We start from the raw sequence: 13312 nt of genomic DNA on the forward strand, positions 1-13312 counted from the left end.
TTGTCTCCTCTGGACTCTCAAGAATGGTGGGGTAACAAAAATCCTGACCCACCCCATGTCATACAAATGGAAATAAAACAATTAGTGTGCTTGATCCAATGATTATAGTTTGCAAAAAATCTGAGCAGTTACTATGAGGAAAAGCTTTCAGTTCCAAACCACCATTCCTATGTAACCTTTAAAAGTCATGAATTGCGAAGGTGAGATTATAGTATGTTAGCAGCCATATTGATTTCTTCCCAAAAGTTGTCATTCAGGTTTATGTGGGAGTAGAGAACACAAAAATCAAAACAAAGCATATGTACAAGCTTCAGCAACAAAAATGTTCCAAAAATTGAACCACTTACGCAGCTTAAATTTTATTTCATCAGTTCTTTCCAAAGCAGCAATTCTTAATTCTTTTAATGACTCCTTTGCTATCAGCTATTCATTATTGATCTGTGTGGCGTCCAGAGGAAATACTTTATTTCAATTTTTAGACCTAATAAACTAGAAAGCACAATTTATCTCTTTATTGTGCCTTAATTAAAAAAAAAATCATAATCAGCAGTCTTACATGATTTCAGCCCCAGGATACTATATCTGTGGACAGATATGTTGGGGTTTTTACAAAGCTTTCTCGGGGCATTGCAGATAAAGCATCTTTAAGGGCGCAGCAGTGAGCCATGGTCACTCATGGAAGTTGAGGGAATGAATCGACCTTTTCAATTATTGCTTGCTAGAAAAAAGAAAGAAAAAATAGGTTTGATTATTATAGACTTCATAGCCAAAGTTGCTTTCTTGCTATAAGTAGGGGTGGACTGAGGGTAGAGGGTTCGCAGGGGTTCTGGAGAACCTCTAGCTATGATTCTATGCAGTTTGGAGAATTTCCAAATCTCACTCTTGGCTGGACCCACCCACCCCCTCCCCCCTCCCAGGAGTCCCCATGTGGCCTGTTTTGGATGCAGGTAAATGCAGGGCCCACTCCAGGTGTGGGTCCCAGCTTCTGTTAATGTCAGTTTGCCCAGGGATGCACTTCATGCATGGGCACACTTGATGTGCACATCGTTAGGCAGCTTTAAGTCATCCGAAGCGTCATTGTTAAAGTTCCCACAAGGTTGCTGGTGACCTTCACGGTTATTTCGCCATTGGGATTGTAGAAAATTTGGAAGCATAAAACAAGATGGTGCCACCTATGGCGCTGCTGATAGAACTGGTTCGGGGGAATGGCCGGCTGAGTTATTACCTACTTGGCCAAACTGGTTTGAATCAGTAGGAACTCACCTCTGGACGGAAGCTCAGGGAGGGTGAGAAATGGGCCTGTTTCCAGCCTCCGGAAGCCTCCGGAGCCTGGAGAGGCCATTTTCGCACTCCCGGAGGCTTGAGAAAAGCTCAAGGAGACCAACTAGGCCACACCCACCATGGCCATGCCCACCCAGCAACTGAGCAGAGAACCCCTTGCTAAAATTATTGAAGTCCACCCCTGGCTATAAGTGATGTTCAAGAGCAAAGCTGTCAAACTCGCGGGCTGGATTCATCACATGCTGGCCATGCCCACCCCCGGTTTTAGCAAAGGGGGTAAAAGTCCTGATACGTTACGTGATGCCGCCGTGACGACATGAGTTTGACACCCCTGTTTGAGAGGGTTAATATTGGTTAAATCAGCTAAGCAGCCAAAACGGTTTGCAAACCCAAAGCCAACCTGAATAAAAAGGCCACAATGTTCTTAAAACAAGAGAAAAGACACTGGAAATCCACTTTCTTCGCACCCTACATCCTAAATTTTAAAAGGACAGCACCCACGAGATTTTTTTGGGGGGGAGTAGATCTAAGAGCAACAGTATGGAAAAATCAGGAAACCAGATCAAGATCAAGTGTGGGACGGCATTTAATGGAGGTTTTGAAAAATATGGAGATTGCTAGACTTAAGACTCATTGAGTATTATATCGAACCTTATTGATTTGACTATGGACGGCTGCTTCAATGCCACCAATAGAGAGACATTCCATGCCTCCTATATGCAGATCGACCCTTTGAATTTAAGGCACTTTCAAGCTTATTTAAACATCATTTGCTCTGGGCTCAGAAACGTACACTTTAATGCATTTGAATCGGCGGTTATCTCATTTCCTATACCGTATTACATATGGTCCTGGGTTATTGGAGAGCTCATTACAATTAAGACTCATTGCTTTACATTTTTAGCATTGTTGTAGGCTCTTCATGGATTTCTGGGGTGACAAGTTGCCTTCGGGCTATTTCTAATTGAAAAGATTGGTCTACTGCTGCAAGGACAAGTAAATTGGATAGGGGAACTGCCTCTCTTTCAGCTAAGTTTCAAAAGCCTTTGCAAATAAATCTCTATCATCTCTGCCTCCATCTCTATCTCTCTATCAAGCCTCTCTAGCTATCTCCATTGCTATCTCTATCAATTCCATTATTTCTCTCTATATCATTTCTTTATAATCTCTATCTCTCATCTGTCTCCATCTCTATCTCTCTATCAATCTTCTCTATCTATCTCCATTGCTATCTCTATCATCTCCATTATTTCTCTCTATATCATTTCTTTATGATCTCTAGCTCTCATCTGTCTCCATCTCTATCTCTCTATCAATCCTCTCTATCTATCTCCATTGCTATCTCTATCATCTCCATTATTTCTCTTTATATCATTTCTTTATGATCTCTATCTCTCATCTGTCTCCATCTCTATCTCTCTATCAATCCTCTCTATCTATCTCCATTGCTATCTCTATCATCTCCATTATTTCTCTTTATATCATTTCTTTATGATCTCTATCTCTCATCTGTCTCCATCTCTATCTCTCTATCAATCCTCTCTATCTATCTCCATTGCTATCTCTATCATCTCTATTATTTCTCTCTATATTATATCATATAAGAGCCAAGGTGGCGCAGTGGTTAAATGCAGCACTGCAGGCTACTTCAGCTGACTGCAGTTCAGCAGTTCGGCTGTTCAAATCTCACCGGCTCAGGGTTGACTCAGCCTTCCATCCTTCCGAGGTGGGTAAAATGAGGACCCGGATTGTTGGGGGCAATATGCTGACTCTGTAAACCGCTTAGAGAGGGCTGAAAGCCCTATGAAGCGGTATATAAGTCTAACTGCTATTGCTATTGCTATCTCTATCATCTCTATTATTTCTCTCTATCATTTCTTTATAATCTCTATCTCTCATCTGTCTCCATATCTATCTCTCTATCAATCTTCTCTATCTATCTCCATTGCTATCTCTATCATCTCTATTATTTCTCTCTATATCATTTCTTTATTATCTCTATCTCTCATCTCTATCAACTCCTATCTCTCTACCAACTATTTCTCTATGCCCCACCCTCTCTCATCTATCTAATATATTTAAACTATCTTGGTTTACCCCTATCCCTGCCCCGCCCCTGCCCCTATCCCAATCCCTACCCACAGGTGGGTTCCTACCGGTTCGCACCAGCTTGGGTAAACCAGTAGTGGAAATTGTGACTGGGTTACTGAACCAGTAGGGACGGCAGGCTGGCCATGCCCCTGTACCGGTTCCCTGGTTACCCATGCCATTGCCGGCATGGTTTTTACTCCGTCTTTAATGTTCTGCGCATGCACAGAACAATTTTTCAGCAACTGCACACTTGTACATTGCATGCGTGGGGCACTTGAGAGCGTGTGTGCAAAAAAGCACGTACAGCGAACCAGAAGTAAGGCCGGCAGCAACCCACCCCTATCTCCTATCTATTCCTATTTCTATCTCCTATCTCTATTTCTTATCTCTGGCTCCTGGCTTTTTGCAGGAAGAATCTGACAGCTACTGAATGGGGAGAGCAGGAAAAAGAGAGAAAGAAAAAAGATTGGCCCAAAGAGAGAGAAATTGTTCCCTCTATTCATATTTCACTTTGCCCACTCCACCCTCTGTTTTTCGTTCTATCCGTTAATCCACATTCTTAACAGATTGTCCCAATGGGAACACAATTCTGGACAAGAAAAAACGACAACACTCCAGCTGTGTGCTCCTAAATCAGAGAATGAAGGACTAAAGCCTTAGCTTACCAGTAGGAGAAGTCTCTGGCCTTCCATGCATCAATCACCTGCGAAATGTCTCCTACAACTTGACCATTGGGCAGCGTGAGGTCGTCAGAAAGGTCACCATTGAAGTTTCTGCAGGAGCCGCACAGCTTGCCTGCCAGGCTGTCCTTGACCTTCACAGTCACTTTTCCTTTGAGGTCAAAGAGAATCTGAAGAGCTGCCCCATGTCTAATTGTGACCACATCTTCAACTATGCTCACAGACACCGTTTTCAAAGGGGAAGCTGGAAGTTGCACCTGTTGTCCATTCACCTGCACAGAGAGTCATCGTGGGAGATGTTAAGTTTATTGAAATGCTACGTCTTCAAATGAGGGTCAGGGTGCAAAACTGGGGGGAAACGGTCGAATCAGAGCGGGTGATAGCAAAATTAGCCAGAATTGCCCTTGCGTTTGTTTTAGAGGTAAGAGATAAGAGTGGAAAGAAAGACAAACAAAAATAAATCACAGAATAGAAGGTACCTTGGAGGTCTTCTAGTCCAGTGTTTTTCAACCTTGGCAACTTGAAGATGTCTGGACTTCAACTCCCAGAATTCCCCAGCCAGCATTCGCTGGCTGGGGAATTCTGGGAGTTGAAGTCCGGACATCTTCAAGTTGCCAAGGTTGAAAAACACTGTTCTAGTCCAACCCGCTGCTCAGGCAGGAGACCCTATGCCACTCCAGACAAATGGTTGTCTAATTTCTTCTTAAAATCTCCAGTGTGATTCCATCACAAATACATATACACACACACAACTGGCTGAAGAAAACACCAATCTGCATTGTCCGCCAGGACACCAATTTCATGCAGTTAGTTCTTGACTTCCAACCTTTTTTTAGTGACAGTTCAAAGTTACAACAGCCCCCCCAAAAAGTGAATTATGGGTGGTTTTTCACACTTACAACCATTGCGGCATCCCCGTAGTCGCATGATTTAAAATTCACACTCCTGGCAATTGTGACCTTCCGGTAATTAAAGTCATATTTAGGATTGAAGAGCCAAGGTGGCGCAGTGGTTAAATGCAGCACTGCAGGCTACTGCTAGATCAGCAGGTCAGCGGTTCAAATCTCACCGGCTCAGGGTTGACTCAGCCTTCCATCCTTCCGAGGTGGGTAAAATGAGGACCCAGATTGTTGGGGGCAATATGCTGACTCTCTGTAAACCGCTTAGAGAGGCCTGAAAGGCCTATGAAGCGGTATATAAGTCTACTGCTATTGCTATTGCTATTGCTATTGCTATCCTAGGGCCATGTGTTTTTTGTGACCTCCCAGTAAGCAAAGTCAAAGGGGCAGGCCAGATTCATTTAATAACCCTGTGGCTTCCTAAACAACTGCTCTTAACAACTACAAGCAAGAAAGCGCATACGAAAGCGGCAAAAACTTGTATGAAATGAAAAATGGCTTCCCTGTATGAATTTCAACATGAAAATAAAGAAGATTTAATTCATTTTCCTTTGTTAATACCTGTTAACTAACACACTAAATTCACACTTGGTCTTTACACCATTTCTGTCAATATTTAGTGGAAATTTTAAAGGAAGGTTTAACTCAGGGAAGGGATGCTTACGATCCCACAGATTCCCTTTCTGTCCCCTTCAGAATCCCTCTGATTATCATGAATGCTGTTTTGTGAAAGAAAACAACGCAAACATGATGTGTGAATCCTAAAATAAACACAATTCAGTTTTTAAACAAAGCATGGCTTCAAAATTCCTCCCCTCAAAAAAATAAAATAAAAGGGGGGAGGGGCAAACTAGAACTGGGCACAATCAGACCTTCCAGAATTTTCCATCAAATTTATGGACAGAGATTGAGTAGTTGAATGGCCACTAAACAAGTGGTTGTAAGTTGAGCACTACCTGTAGTAAGCTAGCGTGTACACATCGGGATGAAATTCAAATTCAGTTGTGCATTGTTTCTCAACTGTGGCAGCTTTAAGGTAGGTGGACTTCAGCTGGCTGGGGAATTCTGGGAATTGAAGTCCACCTATCTTAAAGCTGCCATGGTTGAGAAACACTGTATTAAGGTGTTTGCCTCCCCCACAAGTTGCCTTTGGTTACAGCACCAAGAATCGCCAACTCAACCTCTCTTACCCAAACTTCCTTGTCTTGATTGACAGCGAGAAGAGCCTCTCGGAAGAAGACGTAAATGGTAGAGACTGAGCTCATTTTACTATTGCAGCGCCTGAAATCCACCACCAGCCGAAACCATATTTGGACTGCTTCGTCACAGAGAGAGGCCATCACATAGGCACCGTCATAAAGTATTGTCCCAGAGACACCATCAAAGGTGGTCAGTTTTCCTTCCAAGCTGAGGTGGCATTCCGCTTCCTGCTTGAAGCACCCATGTCGGCCATTTTGAAGGGCGCAAACCTCCCCTTGAGGGCAGCTGGTTTTATTGCAGGCGAGCTGGCCTGGCGCATGGCAGGTGCATTTTTCCGAACAACCTCTGGAGAGAATGCTTTCTTCAGCCTATGGCAGAAGGTGGGGCCAAACAAAAAAATAATTCATAAATATCAATGTCCTGGAAATGATTTGTTTAAAACCTCAGAGATTTCACTTTACATCGAAAGAGCTGGCATTTTAATCTTCTACCCTCTGCCGTTCAGAACCGATTCCAGCTCCCTCCCCCTGCCCGTCCAGACATCATCAAGATGAAGAGCGAGAGGAGGAATTCTGGGAGTTGAAGTCCACAAGTCTTAAAGCTGTCAAGTTTGAACACCCCTGGGGTTTTTTTTTCCTAAAAGGTTAGAGATGCAAAGGTCTTGTAACTTTACAGCTTTAAGACTTGCGTGCTTCAAATGCCAAAGTTCCTGAGCCAACATTTTGGTTGCTAAGCAAGAGCGTTGTTAAGTGAGTTTCCCCATATTTTACAAGTTGGCCATGCCCACCCAGTCACATGACTGCCAAGCCACTCCCACCCAGTCACATGGCTAGCAAGCCACTCCCACCCGGTCACATGGCTGGCAAGCCACTCCCACAAAGCAGACCACACCTACAGAAGAGGTTCTAAAAAAAATTGAAACCCACCACTGTACCCCTGGTATATATGTGTGCATCAGACCAGAAGAGCTTCTAGGCCCTCTTTTCTTGGCACCACTTCAGCTCTGCACATTCATGAAACAGCTCAGTTCTGGCCGGTGGTAGGTTACAGGCGGTACGCCCCGGTATGGGTGTACCGGAGCCAGCCTGGAGCACCAGATACCGTTCTGGTATAGTGCTCTGGAGGGCCCGTCCGCCTGAGCTCTTTACCTGTGTTTCAAAGCTTCTGCGCTGCCGCACATGTGCATGGCACATATAGCACCTGCGTGATGCTCTGCGGAACAGCTGCAGCATCACGGAGCATTTGCAGAGGTGCTAAGATGTGTGCACGTGTGTTGGATGAGGATGAGGATTTGAAACCCACCACTGGTTCTGGCACCAACCTTCATGTAGCGTCCGTCATGTACACAGCCACAGTGGTCCAGGGATATGCACTTTTCCCCATCAGAAACGTAGCCATCATTGCACTGGCAGCCTTCAAAGCATTTTTCGGTACATTGGACAGGAGAAGATAGACCAGCACAAGTAAAATCACAGGATCTGGTACAAAGCTCATAGTGGCTGTTCTGTGGGCAAGTAAAGGCTGAGGAAAGAAGGAAAGCAGAGTGAGAGAACCTCAATGTAACGTGTCCATGATTGTCATGCTTTGAGAAAAGAGATGGCTTAATTGCAGGTGTAATAGCAATAGCAATAGCAATAGCAATAGCAATAGCAATAGCAATAGCAATAGCAATAGCAATAGCAATAGCAATAGCAATAGCAATAGCAATAGCAATAGCAGTTAGACTTATATACCGCTTCATAGGGCTTTCAGCCCTCTCTAAGTGGTTTACAGAATCAGCATATTGCCCCCAACAATCCGGGTCCTCATTTTACCCAGCTCGGAAGGATGGAAGGCTGAGTCAACCCTGAGCCGGTGAGATTTGAACAGCCGAAGTGCTGAACTGCAGTCAGCTGAAGTAGCCTGCAGTGCTGCATTTAACCACTGTGCCACCTCGGCTCCTTCTTAATAGGGGATGAACATCTGCATTGTCATGATCTACATGGCCAAAATGACTAACTTAATCAGATCCTAAGCCTAATTTCAAAACTCTCCACAGGATATCAGGTTCTATCTTTAGTAAGAGACGCTTTTCTCCTTTTCATGTAATCAGCTCTTAGAACAAAGAAGAGGATGTCAATAATAACTTCAACATAGGATGCCCATATTGGAATGTCTTGGAAGAAAATGATATACTTGTTGTCCATATAATCACCAGAAGTTGAGCTTGGTGGCGCCTCCCTGGTGCAGTGGTTAGAGTGCAGTACTGCAGGCTACTTCTGCCGCTTGCCGGCTGCCTCCAATTTGGCAGTTCAAATCTCACTAGGCTCAAGGTGGACTCAGCCTTCCGTCCTTCCGAGGTGGGTAAAATGAGGACCCAGATTGTTGGGGAAAATATACTACTCTGTAAAATGGCGTAGAGAGGGCTGTAGAGCACTGTAAAGTGGTACATGAGTCTAAATGCTGTTGCTACTGACTATGACACCACAGGCTTCCTACATCTCCATCTACCATGAGATGCCAATGGATCACAGAAAATATGATCCTCAGTAGAAAAAGATTTACCTCCCGCGTGCTAAATGAAGAGATGATAAGGAGGATCTTTGGCATATTAAAATGGTGGTTAGCTAAGCTATCTTTACGCTATCAGAGAAAGGTGAAAAGCAAAGATAAATTAGACTGCCATTGGCTGAGCTGGTCATATCACAGATAAGATAAATCTGGCAGGGAAGACAAGAAAAGCCACAAATAAGAAAAAGGAGTTCACCGATTTCTACACTTATATGTCATCAAATAATTGTAAGGTTAAACTCTTTTAACCTTTCGAAAAGCACTCAAGACCTGGGGTAAGGTGAGTTTTGTGAGACGAACCTCCTGTAGGCTGCATGGGAAACTTTAGCTAGGGTGCCAAATCTTTTCGCTTTAATATTTTGGATTTCATGATATTTTTTTTATTGTACGTAGATGTGGTTGTGAGCTGCCCAGAGTTTGGCATTTGGCACAAGATTTATTTAAATCAGAGGTGGGTTGCTGTTGAGAGCACTGTTGAGAGCAACACTCTAACTTCTAGAGCAGGGGTATAAAACTCCATTTAATTGAGGGCCACATCAGGGTTGCGTTTGGCCTCTGGGGGCCGGGATGGGCTTCACCAGGATGGGTGTGGCCAGCTCGACATCACTCATGTCGTGGTGGCCCAAGCTCTCTTCCAGCAAAACTGGGCTCCTGATCTCTGTTTCAGCTGGGATGGCCTCCTGCAACCCTGTGCCAGTAAAAATGGAGCTTGGGAGGGCCCTGCATTGCTCTCCTGAGCTCCGTTTCCACTGGCAGAAGGTTGCAGGAGACCATGGCAGCTGAAAACGGAGCCCAGGAGCCCTTTTTTTTTTGCTGGCAGAAGTACCATGGGGCAGTCCTCTGCTGTTTCCAGGGCAGCCCTGTGGGCCAGATCTAAATACCCCACAGGCGTGATCCAGCCCCCGGGCCTTGAGTTTGACACCCCTGTTTTAGAGATATTCAGGATAAATGGGGGAATGAGAGACATAAGCAAAGGAGTAAAAGGATCCTAAACAGCTCTGGATCAGTGGTTGAGCATAGCAGAAGCAGATCCATTTCTCAACTCACGGCAAAGAACGGCTGTCCTCCAGCTCTTGATAGTGGCACCAGCTGCTTGGCACACAGCTGCGTAGGCCTGCAGGCTTTGGCAAAGAGCTTCTTTGGCTCCGTGAGCAGCGCACATTTCATACAGGCAGAGATTAAAATACTCTTCAGGCTTCACCAGGAGATGGCAGGCTTCAAAAGGGCCTGAGGAGGACTTGATCAGCCCACAAGAACTCTCCGCCTGATACGGACTGATCTGAGCAGCATTGCAGGAGGGACAGTTCTGCCTGCAGCCATCTGAGCAACCGAGGCTTCCCGCTGACACTTTCCAGGAGGCTCCAAACATGGTCACATTGGTGGTGCTGGTTCCGTCAGGCAGTTGGAATTCGTCTCGCCTCTCCCCGTTGAAGTTGCCGCACAAGCCACATACCTGTCCTTGGTACATGCTAGGGATGGTCAGAAGGATGAATTGGGAAGAATCGTAGAGAACTTTCAAACCAAAGTCGGTCTGGATCACAACGTTCTTCCCCTCCTGTTGGATTAAAATGGATCCTCTCTTCATCACCAGTGGCAGGGTGTAGGCTTCTTCATTCACCTATGCAAAAAGAAGAGAAAAATCCATGTGAGATTTAATTGACAGGAAGATTTACTGTGTTTCCCCCAAAAATACAACCTACCTTGAAAGTAAGTCCTAGCTTGATTTTAATATGTGTGCCCAATATAAGCCCTACCCCTAAAATAAGCCCTAATTAAGACCCACTCCAGGGTGCATGGGTAAAAATTAAGCTGGGGGCGATGGGGGTGGACCTGCCCTACTACTTACCTTCAGGCAGTTGCAGCAAGGCCTTGCACACCCCAATACCTGCCTTGCCAGCCCATTTCTTCTGCAGCTGATAACAGAGGTCCGAATTGATCCAGATCTCTGTAATTGACTGCAGAGGTCCTCAGGAAAGCCTTGCCAGCCTTGCCAGCTGCAGAAGAAGTTTCTGAAGGCCACTGACAGTGAAAAGGAGGCCAGGGGTGACCTGCACAAGTGAGGTTAGTCAATGGACAACATCTCTGCCCTGAGAAAAAAAAGACCTGGTGCCTTTTTTGGTGGCAGAAAAAAATATATAAGACAAGGTCTTATTTTCGGGAAAACGCAGGTAGCATTTATTAGATTTTCTTTCTTCCACTTTTGTGACTTTCATAAGTAACTCAAAGTGGTGAACATACATAATACACCTCCTGCCAGGGTTCCAAATAGCATCCAAAAGTAAATCAGAGTCCAAGGCAAAGTATTGCTCAAAGTTCCAATTTATTAAAGCTTCCTGGTTTTCCCCACCCAGTTGAAAGTTCAAGATCTCACACCCACAAGTCCATCACACGGTCCAATCTCCCACTGCCATGCTGGCAGTTCCACCCATCCAGATCCGGTCAGGTGCAGAGGTGCAAAGACAAAGGATGACCTTGGCTTTCTAGAAAGAATGTTGTTGTGGCTACATAGTATGCAACTCCTTATAATCCCCCCTCCAATTTTCCCACAATAGAAAATGCGTAGCAGAATAATAGAAAATATGGCAGGCCAAAGACCCAAAAGAAAATATAGGCTGCAGGCCTGACACCTTCCTCCTATGTTTCCACCATAACAATCCTGTGGAATGGATCGGATTGGGACAGAGAGACTGGCCTAAAGTCACCCAGCCAGGTTTCATGCCTAAGTCGGGACTAGAACTCACTGTCTCCCAATTTCTAGGCCGACACCTTAACCACACCACCAAACTGGCTCTCTTGAATAGATAGAAACAACCCACCTTCACATGTTCCCAGGGGGAACAAAAACACAACTGAATTATGTCCAAAGAGTAAATAATGTTTTCATTAGTGTCAACCACAGAAAAATATCCTGATTCCCCCCCGCAAAAAAGTTCTAATTTTGTTCAAGTAAGGAGAATTGATTTTAGATTTTTTCCCCCCAAAGAAGAAGAGCATTTTACTGAAACTGTGGTGGGCAAAGGATGCTATTCCTGCATTTAATTTGCTATGAGATAACCCTGGCATATGTGTGAATCTTTAGCCATTCACTTTACAGTCCTCTCTCCGGCATCCCGACTACGTTTAAATTTCAAAGAAAGACATGATGGGAGTTGAAGTTTTTTGTTTTTTTTTAAACTAGCAATGCAATTTTCTTCCCGAAGGGGGAAATCTCACCCTGGAGGAATTTAAAGACTCTGTCTCCCTTCTATTGCTGTCCTCGAGATGCTTCTCGGAATTTAGAAAGGGCATTTGTACTCAGCTCTGGTTTACACTCCTTCATACAATTTAAGCCTGTTTCTGCACTACTCATTTGCAGGCTCTCACTCAGCCATCACGGACGTGATATAGAGCCTGTCTGCATTACTGTTATTTGGGCACACAACTAAGGTTGGATGACTTTAGAAGATGCTATAAATCTCCAGCATGGAAATGACCTTGAAATCTCTGATTCCAAGAAGCACATCCTAGCTCCGTGAAACAGCAAGTAGGTCGAAAAAAGAAACCGACACTAGAGGGAGACAGACTCTAACAATCTGCGAGTCTGGAAATCTGATGAATGGGCTACGTGAGCAGCTAAAATCAGCGGTCCATTGATGATAAATAGCACGGGAATTCTCTCCTAGTGCCGGTATCACTATGTGGGACTGTGGGAAATTGCAATTGCTAGAACCACAAGGTGGGTGCTATCGATGCTGGATAAATACATCTTCAGAAGTTAGGAGAGGGTTCCAAATTTGAGAGGGCCTCACTTTCTCGGCAGTGAATATTTCTTACCAGGTTTCTCACTCAAACTTCATGGAATCATTACTAATTCTTTACACCAGGGAAAGAAGCTAAGCATCATCTAAGTGTAAGAGATTAGGCCTGCTGGACCTGTGCAACAGCATCCTCAAAGTTTAGCAATAACATGTTTTCCCGAAAATAAGACAGGATCTTATTTCCTTTTGACTCCCGAAATAAACATTTGGCCTTATTTTCGGGGAGGTCTTATTATTTTTGAGGTGCAGGAGGCAGAGAGCGTGGTCACCTCATGGCTGCTGCTGCATTGCAATATTTTCGGGGAGGGCTTATTTTGGGGAAATGGCTTATTTTAGTGCACGCACTCAAAAGCCCAATTGGGCTTATTATTCCAGGTGGTCTTATTTTCAGGGAAACAGGGTAGCAATAGCAATAGCACTTAAGACTTATATACCGCTTGACAGCCCTCTCTAAGTGGTTTACAGAGTCAGACTCTTGCCCCCAACAATCTGGGTCCACATTTTACTGACCTCGGAAGGATGGAAGGCTGACTCAACCTTGAGCCGGTGAGGATTGAACTGCTGGCTATGGGCAGAGTTGGCCTGCAATGTTGCTGTCAACTCTGAAGTGAACCTGGCTGAAGCCATCTTGTCCTGCCTTACAGTTGCCATAAAGCCTGAGATAGAAGTGGGGGGGTAGAGTAGATAGCCCAGCTTGCAGTCAAAATAAGAAATATGTCATTATAACAGGTGGCTGGTGAAGGAGGAGAGGAGACTGCCAGCCATATTCATTGGACAGCATGACTGATGGCACTGGGCAGAGGTGGGTTCCTAC

The 13312-nt window shown here is 44.7% G+C and overlaps 1 protein-coding gene across 1 annotated transcript in view; it reads right to left on the reverse strand.

Moving 5' to 3' along the window:
* Positions 1–453: 453 nt before the first annotated feature.
* The window catches only part of LOC106541036 (IgGFc-binding protein), a 58485-nt gene continuing 45626 nt past the window's right edge, over positions 454–13312 (reverse strand). The window contains exons 17-21 of the mRNA XM_087727797.1: positions 9749–10319; positions 7473–7672; positions 6142–6519; positions 4038–4324; positions 454–718 (exon numbers count right to left, since the gene is read on the reverse strand). Coding sequence (XP_087583923.1) covers positions 709–718; positions 4038–4324; positions 6142–6519; positions 7473–7672; positions 9749–10319 — 1446 coding nt within the window. The 3' untranslated portion in view covers positions 454–708. The remainder of the gene's footprint in view (positions 719–4037; positions 4325–6141; positions 6520–7472; positions 7673–9748; positions 10320–13312) is intronic.

The sequence above is a fragment of the Thamnophis sirtalis genome, unplaced genomic scaffold (genome assembly GCF_051295495.1).
Source record: "Thamnophis sirtalis isolate CommonGarterSnake01/CBP01778 unplaced genomic scaffold, rThaSir2_p1.2 scaffold_13, whole genome shotgun sequence".
Classification (NCBI taxonomy): Eukaryota; Metazoa; Chordata; class Lepidosauria; order Squamata; family Natricidae; genus Thamnophis; species Thamnophis sirtalis.